Raw genomic sequence first — 12406 nt, forward strand, 5'->3', positions numbered from 1 at the left:
AGAAGACACTTGTGAGAGTTGGTCACAAACTCATCTCAGCTTTGTACAGCCAAACAGAGAAACAGCATGAAGATTTCCAGTGTCCATCATGCCTTCAGGAAAAGTACAGCTTCCTGCCCTCCAGGTGCCTTTTAACAGATAGCTGTGATATGATAGACAACATTCTGAAAACTGAGGAACACTCACATCAATTTGGAATGTAGAAGTTGTCTTATCTTAGTGTCTGCCTCAGACACTTGAATGTTTCCTTCAAAAGGAAAGAATTTGCTGAGCTTCCTCTCTTGGCTCAACCTTTTATTTTGATTAAAAATAATATAACCATTAGCCAAATTTGATTAAAAGTATAAAGACAGTAATAAAGGCAAATACAAGTTTTGTTACAAAACCATTAGGTTTTAATCTAACTCTTCGGAACATAGCCTAAAATGTCTAACCTCGTTTGTCAGTGGCAGTCCTTCAGAGGTTTATAGACATCTGCTTGTCTGCACAGTCCTCTTCTTGAGATCAGACTTACTCTTCTTGTTCCATTAACTGCCCTTCCTGTGTTCCCCCCTCCCCCCACACTGTTAAGGTCTAAGCTCCTAAGGAGCAGGAGCTATCATTCATTTTGTCTCTATTCCTATGACTGGTAGGAATGACTGAATACCTTCACCATCCTCTCCTGAATGGATACATTTGTGTCTGTTTCTACAAATGTGCAATCTGTAACTGTACCTGAACATGTCCCAAGGTACCTGAAGGAGAGGTGTACATTCATATGTCCCCCTCTTCCTGTCATCTTAAATACTGATGTCAATACAGTATAAAATCACCTTGTCTTTGGAGCACCTTTGTCTCATGCATGGTTCACTCATTCTGCTCTTGAACCTGAAGTGCCTAAATCTTTTCCCCAGTGTGCTGCTAAGCTAACTTCAGTATAAGACCCCAGATTTATTCCTCTTGTTTTTATCACATAGAGGCAGCTCATTACTGCTATAGAGCAATGTTTTCTATATTTTTATTTTATTATATGAATTAATTCAGTATTCATAGTCATTGAAGAATTTGAGCGTGCCTGTGCATCATTTACACTGTAGCTAAACTTTTTGGTTAGGATTGAGTCAAGATCAAAGTTCTCCGGCATTACATTAGAAACCTTTATAGGATAGTATGTTTCCTTCAGCCACTAAAAGACTGTGAGAATCAGCATTTGCCCTGTGCCAGCCCCAGTTCTCTGCTGATTATAATATCATTGGGGGACTTCTAATATACATGCCTCACTGGAGTCTAGACACACTACATTTCCATGGTTACGCTGCCAGAGACAGGAATTAGAACAGCTTAACATGACTTTTCTTTGGTGTGCCCCTTTCTGGTTCTCACAGATCATCTCTTGGATAAAATCCTTTTAAGAATCTCACCTAAGATCCATGTCTAGCTCTCTAGTTTATGATGTAAAGAGAGTCTACTTTCTTTTCTTCAAAAACAGCAGTGGCATTTTCCTGCTGCCAGTTTTCTGGCACCTCTGCCATTCCCTGTGATTCTCCAGAGAGCCCCCAGAATGCTTCAGTTTTCTCAGGTCCCTAGAATGTGTTTGTCCAGATCAGGCAAGTTGAAGTCCTGGAAGGAAGCACAAGGCCTTATTTCTCACAGTCCCTTTGCTGTAGAAGCAAAGAACACCAAAAGTTCTTTTGATGTTATTTTTTTTTTTCCTTTGCTAATGGGGAGAAGTAATAATCTCACTCTGTGATTCTAATCATAGCTCGATTCCTGTAACTCCTTAAATTGTTATGAGAACTACAGGGAACTGGATAGAAGACCTTATTACAATCAGAACTTGTCAGTCCTGTGGCATCCTTCCTCTGCCCAGTGTTGGGTTCTGTTATTTGAGGACTGTTGTGGAAATGAGGGGCAGTGAAGTGTCTCTTAGGTACGCATAGGCACCGTGGTCATTCTTCAGCCCAGCAGCGTTAACGAGTGCCTGCAGTACCTTTCAGTCTTGGAGAAATCGGAGAATAAAAAATATCATCCCTGCCTATGAAGAACCCCTCTCCTGCCTGGTACTGGTTTCTTTTACAAATTCCCAAGTGCTTCACAGCCTCTAGCCATCAACTTTGGTGGTGGTAATCCATCGCTTCCATCTTGCTATACTTAGCCTTGATCTAATCATATTTTGCTGCCTCAGCTAAGGTGATGCAGCACTACAATGGTCAGTGACCCTGTCTTATGCCTGAACCCCCTGTCCCCTGCACATGTGGGCAGAGTGGTATTTGGAAAATGCTCTTCTGATATTGGTCCTGGACAGTCAGAATCATCAGGGTAAATATGGTGAAATAAGTGTGGTGTACTTATAGTGATATAATTAGAATAATATAACTATATGTTTCAGTAAGGTTCTTCCTGTTTATGTAAATAATTAATAATTATATGATGCTTCTGTTTTCTCCTTTTCTCAGATTTTCTTTGTTCACTGAATTTGTTTCTCTTTTCCTTACACATTGGTATTTCGTGATATTATACTCTTGACATTTAAAAATTTTGATTCTTGGCATTATTTGTTTCACTGTTGCATAGTAACATTTTTGTTCTTTGCAACCATCTGCTTATTTTAAGGTGTGTAGTTTTTCAATGGCATAGACTACTTTCATATCTTTACTTGCCTTAAATGTTAGTCTAAGATCTTTATGTGTGGCATTTTTTTCTTTATAGACTTGATATCTGGTTTCTGTTGAGTACCCGGTAAATACAGAAATGGGCTATTTTATTCAATTGATGATATTGTAAGTATATTTTATATCTCAGGCCTACCATGTATACTAAAAAATAAAGATTCCCATAAAATCCTTCCATTCTGCGGTAGAAAGAATTAGTAAATCCTTTTTTAAGGATGAAAGTGGGGCTCAACAATGGCAACTTGTCCAAGGGCACTTGGGTTTTGATCCTAGACCCAGTTATCCCAAGACTGAATGAAGCTCCTCCTCTACTCATACTTAAGGAGATCCTTCTCCTTGAAGGTAAGGCTCTACCTAAGCTTGGGCACCATAGAAATTAAAGACAGAATTCACCTGCTAGAGTAGGCATACGGACTCTTCATGAAGCTGGCATTAGGGAAAATGCACAAACTCATCACATTCACTGCCCATTTCTGCCTATTAATATGGCAAGAATAAAGCCACTACTATTAGAAGCCTGGAACCCAAACCCACCTTCACTAATGTGTAAGAAGACTGAGAATGAGAGATGGAGAGAGGTCAGGTGGTATGCGTATATCTTCCCTTCTCTTACAGATGATGATTTTAGAAAAGGCAAACTGATCCTGAAATTTGAGGGAACGGGGGAAAAATCCCCAGATCATACTATGGAATTGAACATTGTGGAAGTTGATAAAAAAATAAAAATATAACAATAGAGTAATTTTTATGAGAAAACTATGAAGAATGTTGAGAATAGTATTTATGGTCTGACGTATTCATATATGAGTTTGCAGAGTAACACATTGAACAAATAAGATCTCATGAGTATCACACACTTGGTGAGATTTGCCTGATGACTCCAATGAGACATGGAAAAGATGGTCAGTCCTTCATTTATGTATTAATTTATTCAACAAACATGTATTGAATACCTATTACATATGCCAGGCAGTAGACTAGTCTCATGGTATGATAGGCTGTGCTCTCAAAGAAACAGACTGCTGTGCAAACAAGTTATTAAAATTTTCACAGCATTTTAGGTGGGAATCTTTCTCTAGTCTTCTGCATTCATGAAAAATCCCTATCAGGTCAGTGGTCTGGCAAGCACATCACTCTTGGTGTGTTGAGAACTCATCCTTTCATAATCTGTGGGTCTGAAAAATAGACCCTCCTTAAATACCATCTCCATTGCCATTGTCATTTTTGGGTAATCAGATTCGTTTTTGTTTTTTTTTAAAGATTTTATTTATTTATTTATTTGACAGAGATCACAAGTAGGCAGAGAGGCAGGCAGAGAGAGGGAGAAGCAGGCTCCCTGCTGAGAAGAGAGCCCACTCTGGGGGCTTCATCTCAGGACCCTGAGATTCATGACCTGAGCTAAAGGAAGAGGCTTAACCCTCTGAGCCACCCAGGCATCCCTGGTAATCAGATTCTTCTAAGGAAACCACATTAGCTATAATAGTCCACCAAAGATATCCTTGTTCTAGTTATTAATGACTTCCGTTTCTTTTAAATACAGGAGACTTTCGTTTATTTTCTAGCCCAAGTTTAAAACCTTTTTTTTTTTTAATTGCATAATCCTCTTCTGTAACTGGTAAAGCATTTGTGTATTTGTAGACATATTCTGGTATGGGAACTTTACAAACTGGCTTCTGTAGCAATCTAGAGGATTTATTACTATTTGTTTCATGATATAATCATATTTACTCATTGGTTATCTGATTAGAAAAATCAGTGATTCAGCAAGCTTCTAACAGTTTTACTGTCCTTAGTACATTTTTAACTAAGAGCCCTCTTCCCCAACACTTTAGTCATTTTTTTTTGCTATGATGTTGTTTATACATTTGCTTAGTATATATTATTACTGCTACTACTACTATTATTATTTTAGTATTCAGTCGTACTATCTATACTTTTGGCCCTAAATGTTGCTTTTAAAAATCAAATAGCTGTAAGGCATTGTGATCTTTGTGCGTAGAAGTCCATAGTATATCCTAGGAAGCATCTGCAAATCCTCAGTCCCTTCCTGTTCTTCCACAGGAGAACATGAACAAGTGTTAATTCTTTGCTTGTTTGCAGGAGGAATGCCCGCTCCTGAGCAGGCCTCACTGGTGGAGGAAGGGCAACCACAGACCCGCCAGGAAGCTGCCTCCACTGGCCCAGGCATGGAACCCGAGACCACAGCCACCACTATTCTAGCTTCCGTGAAGGAACAGGTATAGCCTCTTATGGAATTTGCAATCAATTATTTCTTCAATGCCTTTAAAAATTAATCTTTGGATGTGTTTTAAACTTGTCTAACGTCCTTGATGCCTTCACGTTTTTTAATTATAAGGTGTTTACATCCCTGAGTACATTGGGATGACTGGCACGTAGAGCCGCTCCAGGTGCCAGTCAGAATCGGAACATGCAGGATACTTGTGCGTCTGCAAGTAAGGACAATATCGATGGTGCTTGGTGTCTCTGTCTCTCCCACATTGCAGAGTGTGTGCATGCACGCCAAGCCTTGTGAAGCATACTTTACACTGCTGACTTTTCTGTCAGGACTCTGGCAACTTGAGGCCTGTAATATCTTTAGATACATTGAACAGTTTAACATTTTAATATAGGTTAATTATATAGGCTGTCTTTGTGATTTTGGGATAAAGGCTATATTTGTTGTGTTTGTCTGAATCAAAGTATATTCATTTTGTGAGCTAGTGTTCTGAAACTTGTCAAACTGTGCCAGTTTGCTTCAATGTCATGTTTATGTTGACTTTTTATTTTAAGGTACTTAATGCTATTTATACTTCAAATACAAGTAGCTTTCTAAATTATTGTGCTTAGAGAAATTGGAATTCCTGAATTTAATTTCTTCAGATTTAGGAGCTTAATAAGGTGAATGTAAATTTAAAGCTCCAGGGATAGTTGTTTTTTTTTTTTTTTCCTCTACTCCCTCCCTCAAAAACAAAACAAAACAAATGTATTTGCCTTCTCTGAGGGTTTTTCTGTTGGAAATAATTTAATATTATAGTTTTTAAGCCTTATGATTAAACCTCTTCTCAAGAGTTATAAACTTAGGTGTATATTTGATGGAATGTTCTTTCAAAAATCAGTATCAGCAATTCAGATGACTAATGATGACAGAGTAAAGGAATATTTAATACCTCATTGTTTTACTCTTTGCTGTAACTTACAACTAGTTAAGTCGAGTGAAAGAATACTCCAGAATATTTGACATTAGAACTGTGTTTTCAAGAAAAGTTATTTCATAGCTTATTCGAGTAGCAAGATATCAAATTACTTTCCATTCCCCCACTGAAATTTGAAGTTTTCAAAACATTCCACAAACTAAGAATTTGAGAAGACATAAAAAAATTGTAGTCAGTACTGTTTCCATTTTCCACTAAACTATAGATTATCAAGCTTCTCTCACCTTTATGGAGGAAAAAAGGACTCTTTTCTTATTGCACTTCATAGCTGTTGAGATTTGACCCAAGGAGCTGTAAAATGAGAAGACTCTGATTTATTTTGAGCTGTGAGTGTATTCCCCATTTTGGTGAAATATAATGGTAAATTTATCAAAATGCCCAGAACTGACTTAAAGCTAGAAACTGTGTTCAGTAAATATAGCTACAGGAACTTTGCATTTGTACCTTGAGACTGGATGATACCCTGCATGTTGAAGAAAATTGGAAACCTATCATGATTTTGGCACTGGAATTCCTTGGCAGCCTCAGATGACGTCAGCATTCTATCTTTTGGTGATAGTGTTCTGAATGAATTTATTTTGTGGGAGATATCTTGAAATGTCCCTGTTTCTGAAGATAGCCAAAAGAATACAAGTATTGTTCTTTATGAGAAGAATTACCATATATATCTCAGATTATTTAGTTAGTGGGAGGCTATACTCTTCTATTCCTGTTCTAAGAATATGAATCCACTAATATATGTTTGCAATTTTCATGCTTAATTTCTTTTAAAATTGTTTATCAGTGCTCAGTGCTCAGCATTTCATTCAACCCAAGACCATATCCATCTCTTGTTCCAGGATATTCACCTGATTTTAAATAGCCAACTCAAGCTTCCAGGCAAGATCCTCTGATTTCTTTATAGTTGGGGTAGAAACTTCTTACAACTTTTCTCAAATTTCAGTCCCTATGATCTGTCCAATGAGACAGAGTACAGAACAGTTAGTCATTAAAAAGCTAGTTATTATGCACCTTCTGTATTTGATTTGAAAATAGTCAGAATGTGACATTCTTAATTGTGTTAGGCCCAAATGAAATAATGTCCTTGATAATATTTTATATCAAAAGAATAATATTCTTGGATAGGATGTATTACTTTTTTTTTTTTTAATCTCACTACAGTGCAATTTTCATAGCCATGGAGAAAAAAAATGAGCTGCTCTGAGATTAAAAAAAAAAAAAAAAAAAAAAAAAGATCTTGAGTGGCAGCCATGTGTCAGGAAGAATGTTTCATTGGGTAAAGAAGGAAGAGACCCTTTCAGAGCAATTGAGTAGATAGCCTGGGTTCCTGTCCTGCACCCACTGCTTTCTGTGTCATCTTGGGAAGATTTCTTAATCTCTCTGCCTCAGTTTTTCCTCTAAAAATTGGTGACAATGATAGTTATTGAGAACATTAAATTAACCATTATAAAATCCTTACAGTGGTGTCCAGCACTTAGTAAGTGCTCACAGTAGGGGCTAATATTACTATTTCAATTGGCATTTCTACCTAAGAAGAAAAGGCACCTCTTAGGAGGAACTGGTGGTTCTATTTTTAAGTATGTGTATATGCATATAGATGCATATACATATAGATACATATACATATAGATGCATATACACACACATACAGACACCCAGTGAGCCTTCTTTGGACAGTGATATGAAGATAAAACAACTTTGTATATATTGAGCTATATTTATGCTATAACAGTATTTTATTTCTATATGGCATTAAACTTTGAAAACTTCACCTTGCTGAGCTAACAAATTAGAACAGCCTTATATATGTATTATAAGAAATAGAGCGTGTAAAAATAAATTTTACCAACATGCTGATTTTGCGCAACTCAAACATAATAATGTCAAGGCACTTGGTTAAAAAATTGGAAGGTATTTTATTTTATTTTATTTTATTTTTTTAAAGATTTTATTGATTTATTTGACAGAGACAGAGGGAGAGAGGGAACACAAGCAGGGGGAGTGGGAGTGGGAGAGGGAGAAGCAGGCTTCCCGCCAAGCAGGGAGCCTGATGCAGGCTCGATCTTAAGACCCTGGTATCATGACCTGAGCCAAAGGCAGATACTGAAAGACTGAGCCAGCCAAGCACTCCGGAGAGTATTATCTTTTAACACACACCTGAATTTTGACATAGGAAGTCTGGGTTCTTCTTGAGTAAAAATACGTCCAAGCCACTAAAAATACCTCACATGTACTCCCCCTGGGCCATTCACAGTAAGCAGTAGGGAAGGGACTAGCAAGCAACCAAAGCAGTCTTGTTAACAAAGCATTAGTCTGTTAATATCTGAAATTGGATTTTGGGTGTAAAACCACAATTAAATCTTCCTCTGCTGGGCCATACTTTCCCTAGGATCCCAAAGACAGAAGCTGCAAAATGTTGAGACTCACATTCTCTCCCTTTTGTAATGTGATAACATTTTACATTGATGTCAGTCACTTAGATGCATACCTGTGCAGTCATAAAAAAACGTCCTTGCTCTTTGGCAGAAAGAAAGAAGTAGCCTGCTTCTGTTCAAGTGCTGTCTCTTTTGGGACGCCATTTGCACCCCAGCTGAAGTCAGATCCCTCTCCTCTTTAGCAGTTTATACCACTGCTTTGACTCTTACTGTATGCTCCCGTGCCTTTTATAATCAGCTCCGTAACCTAATCAGCTCCATAACAACAGAGCCATGTTTTATACATTGTTTCACACAGATTTTACAGGCTCCCCCCCATTGCCTTTAATGATACTAGATTTGCAAGAAATGATTGCTTAGAAAGGGAGTGGGTGAATAATACTGGCTCTCAGATTACTTTGTCAGCAATTAACTATTTTGTGAAGATAATGGGACCTGTAGCCACATTCATAGAGCATTACTGAACATGAGAATCTCACAGACAGCACTGAGAAATGTGGCTATTCAGTGGTTTATTTTTATCCTTTACACAATTTGAATTGAATGTATCCATATTGATGTGGGAATTAAATCTGATCTCTGCATGGAGCAAACTAAAATTTTATTTCCTATTAGTGGCCAAAAAGTGACATAGGTGTTATGAATTTCTCTTACCATCTATCCAACTTAACTGAAAATTAAGTGAATGGAAAAGAGGATGTGGTTTATCTTGGTAATGTCACAAAATATCAACCAGCATCATGTATACCAAGTGATAGAGCTAACCCCTGAAGAAATCATGCTTTAAGAGAAGTGAAAGTCATCCTATGAGAATAACAAAATAATGTGATCCTTAAACTCAAATCCAGAATTACATGAAGTGCTAGTTAAACGGAAGCCACCAGTTGGCTGTAATCAGGATCAGCATTGGACAGTTTCTCGTGTTCAGCTCAACTGCTTAATGGGGATCCAGGAGTCCATGATGAATACAGATACTGGAAATAAAGAATTTTTTTGTATCCTGGTAGTTTTCAAGTATCTGGCAAATTTAAGAATGGCCTGTGCCTAGCTTATTATCTTACACCTAGTACAATCAAGAAATATGCCAGATGTGGTACTCTCAAAAGAGCCCTGCCTCCTCCTGTGAAAACCTTAGGTTTAAATGATTGATTTCTCCTTGAAGTGGTTGGTAAGTATTTGGATATAGAAGAATTGGAATTTGATAACACACTGGCTGCTCATCCAGAGCTTTGCCACCACCCCCTGCCACACAGATGTGTCAGTGTCCTACCTTCACAGGCACGAAGGAAACAGTGAGCCAAGGGCCATTACTGTCAGTTGGGAGAGTATATTGTAGTTTTTATAACTGATAGGATGTGATCTGGATTATAGAAACTCTTTAAAAGACCATATGGCCAATCATAGGGTTAACAAGCATATTTCTTGGCTCCATATAGGATGCAAGTTGATTTGCATTCTATAGAATCACACATAATTTTTATTACACTCTTTTATTTTCTGTTGTTAAATTGCTTGCATAATTGAGATCTTTATTTGAACTTGGCCATACTCAGGCACTTTAACTTCCATTCTGCTCTTCCCTCACAAACTGCACTCTTTTATTTTTGGCTTCCAATTTAAGACATTTGGAAACCACATTTAAGGCTGAGGCCAATCCAGATAGCATGAAATCATAAGCACAGAATAGATTTGGTGAAACATGCTCATTTTACATGTAGTCTATTACTCTGGTGAAGTCCTAAATTATGTACTGTATATACTTCTTTTGTTATCTTTGATGAGTGAAAATTGCAATGTACTTTACTTGTGAGGCTCTTAGAGAGAAGCCTCGAAACAATATTTTCTGACTTCAGTGAAAATTTCAATTCTACCTTCAGTGTGGCCATATTAACTTAAATGAAACCTTAATATCAAAGAGTGAAATGAGAGTCATTAAAGATCCTTAATTTTTGAAGATAGAGTAAGGAACTTTGGAGCCAACTGTGCCCTATTGATATTACTTCATTTTTACATGGATATGTTAGCTTCAGTAATTACACACCCTTCCTGTATGGCAGAATGCCCAGAACTGAACAAATTCCAGTACAATTATTTACTTTATTCCTCTGAAACTGAAACAACTCAACTGTTGTGCACCTGCCTTAGCAGCTTCCTTTTATTTGGCCCCCAAGTTTATTTACAATGAAATCATTCTCTGACACACCTCAACCACATGCAGAAGACAGAATTTTAATTTCAACCGTAAATAAGCATAGTTTTTTGCTTAGCTAAAAGCAGTGTAAGTACCATGCCTGAAACTTTGCATTTTTCCTATTAGTAACTTAGTCATTTTTCCCACTGGTAACTAACTTATCTTGGCAATTGTAATTATGTATGATGAAGTCTTCCGTGCCTGAACTGCATCATCAAACACAAGGTAAGATCTTTTCTTAGTGATTTCTGTGGGATCATCAAATTTTACAGCTTTACCTCCTTAATATTATGGAGATGTGGTTCAGCATGAGGTCAAGTGGCAGAGCTCTTGTGACACTGTTTGGTCTGGATTTAAAAATTCTGAGCCCTCCCAGTCGGTTTTCCAATCAGCCCTCTTCATTTGTGTGTACTGTGGTCAGAACGTAATGTTTCTCTTCTGTGTGTTCATGGTGTAGGGTATCCTCCGTTTCAGGTATCTCTGTGGTTAAGGAATACAACAGAGTATGGCCTTCAGGTTTATTTAGTATGTGAGTGTATGCAAAAAACTTGTCCTCAGCAACATAAAAAAATGAGACTGCCAGGTTAGCAACAAGTATATACGTTTTGTGATAGCCCGATAAATGATCAGCTGGACCTGTTAGCAAAGTTGCCCAGTATTAGAGGTCCCAGAGGTACATCCCGAATAGCTGCGTATTTGTTCTATTTGATCCAGTTGGAGACATCTTTTTATGTTTATTCAGACTCTAGGTTTTGTTTATTTGTTTTGTTTTGGTGTGTTTTGTTTTGTTTTGAAGAGCTCTTCAATTCCAGAAATTTGAACAGACTCCATCTGGCTTTTCACGCATAGCTAGATCACATGTGCAGACATGAAATACATAGTAGGTGCCCAAAAATATTTATTGGGCTAATGAAGTGAAAATGTAAAAATGTTTACAGTTCTGCTCTAGTTAGATTTAGTGCTTGCTTTTATCTAAATAAAAAATATCGATTGAAAGCCTACTGTGATCATAGCACTCTATCCAGGAAAAGGAGGAGAGAGATGGTAAGGAGGCCTACAAAGATGATCTCTTACATACAGTTTCGACCCTCAGAAGAATGCAGAGGGACAAACCATATTTTATACTTTTATGTGAAGTAATGGCACAGTATGAATATTCATTAGTGGAACCACAAAATCCAAGAATGTGTATTTTTGCCCCATTTTTTATTTAAGCAGGCTATAGATATGTGGCTATAGATATGTATTGTATCCTATCAGTTTTATATAAATTTGCTAACTTAGGCATTTTTAACTTCAGTTTTTGCTGTTGAATTAGCATTACCTTTTGTTTACATTTGAAAGTAATAGAGTTTTTGTCCTTTAACACTTTGAGCCTCACTTGGTATGTTTAAAAGGATAATTTCCTTTTCAGTTGAATAACCATTCCTGTTCAGAGTTAAATTATGAATACATGATACAATTTTTCCCCTGTACATGCAAACTTTATCCTATTAAAGTGGAAATGACTGACTGCTGAGTCGGTGAGATTAAATGGGTGACAGGATCGTTCAGCACTGAATTCCCTGCGCTGTGTGATCATTTTTCTTTTTAGAATAATTTCTGAAGAGAAAAATATTTTAGAAACATTCTTTTTCCCTCAGGTCTAACCCTGCAGTTACTTTATAGCTATAGCAAAACAGCCTGTCTTTATGTGGAAGTGCTCTCAATTTCTCAATTACCATTTTTGTTACTTTTGCAGAAATGGGTCCATATGGTCTTACTGTATCTGTTTATATATTATGAATGTATTGTTTCCAAAGTGATTGGATCTCCTTGTACTTCAGCAAAGTAATTTAGGTTATGGTTATTTCATTTTAGACATTCCTAAGTTTTGTTTTGTTTTTTCTTCAAGTAGTTTGAAGACAAATCTCTGTC

The 12406-nt window shown here is 37.1% G+C and overlaps 1 protein-coding gene across 3 annotated transcripts in view; it reads left to right on the forward strand.

Annotated features, from left to right (window-relative positions):
• The window catches only part of LOC111143594 (plakophilin 4), a 251428-nt gene that overhangs the window by 71202 nt on the left and 167820 nt on the right, over positions 1-12406 (forward strand). For all 3 annotated transcript variants that reach the window (XM_022497434.1, XM_022497439.1, XM_022497425.1), the window contains exon 2: positions 4752-4888. In XM_022497434.1, coding sequence (XP_022353142.1) covers positions 4757-4888 — 132 coding nt within the window. In that variant the 5' untranslated portion in view covers positions 4752-4756. The remainder of the gene's footprint in view (positions 1-4751; positions 4889-12406) is intronic.

This window comes from Enhydra lutris, unplaced genomic scaffold, assembly GCF_002288905.1.
Source record: "Enhydra lutris kenyoni isolate GAN:26980312 unplaced genomic scaffold, ASM228890v2 scaffoldscaffold1, whole genome shotgun sequence".
Classification (NCBI taxonomy): Eukaryota; Metazoa; Chordata; class Mammalia; order Carnivora; family Mustelidae; genus Enhydra; species Enhydra lutris.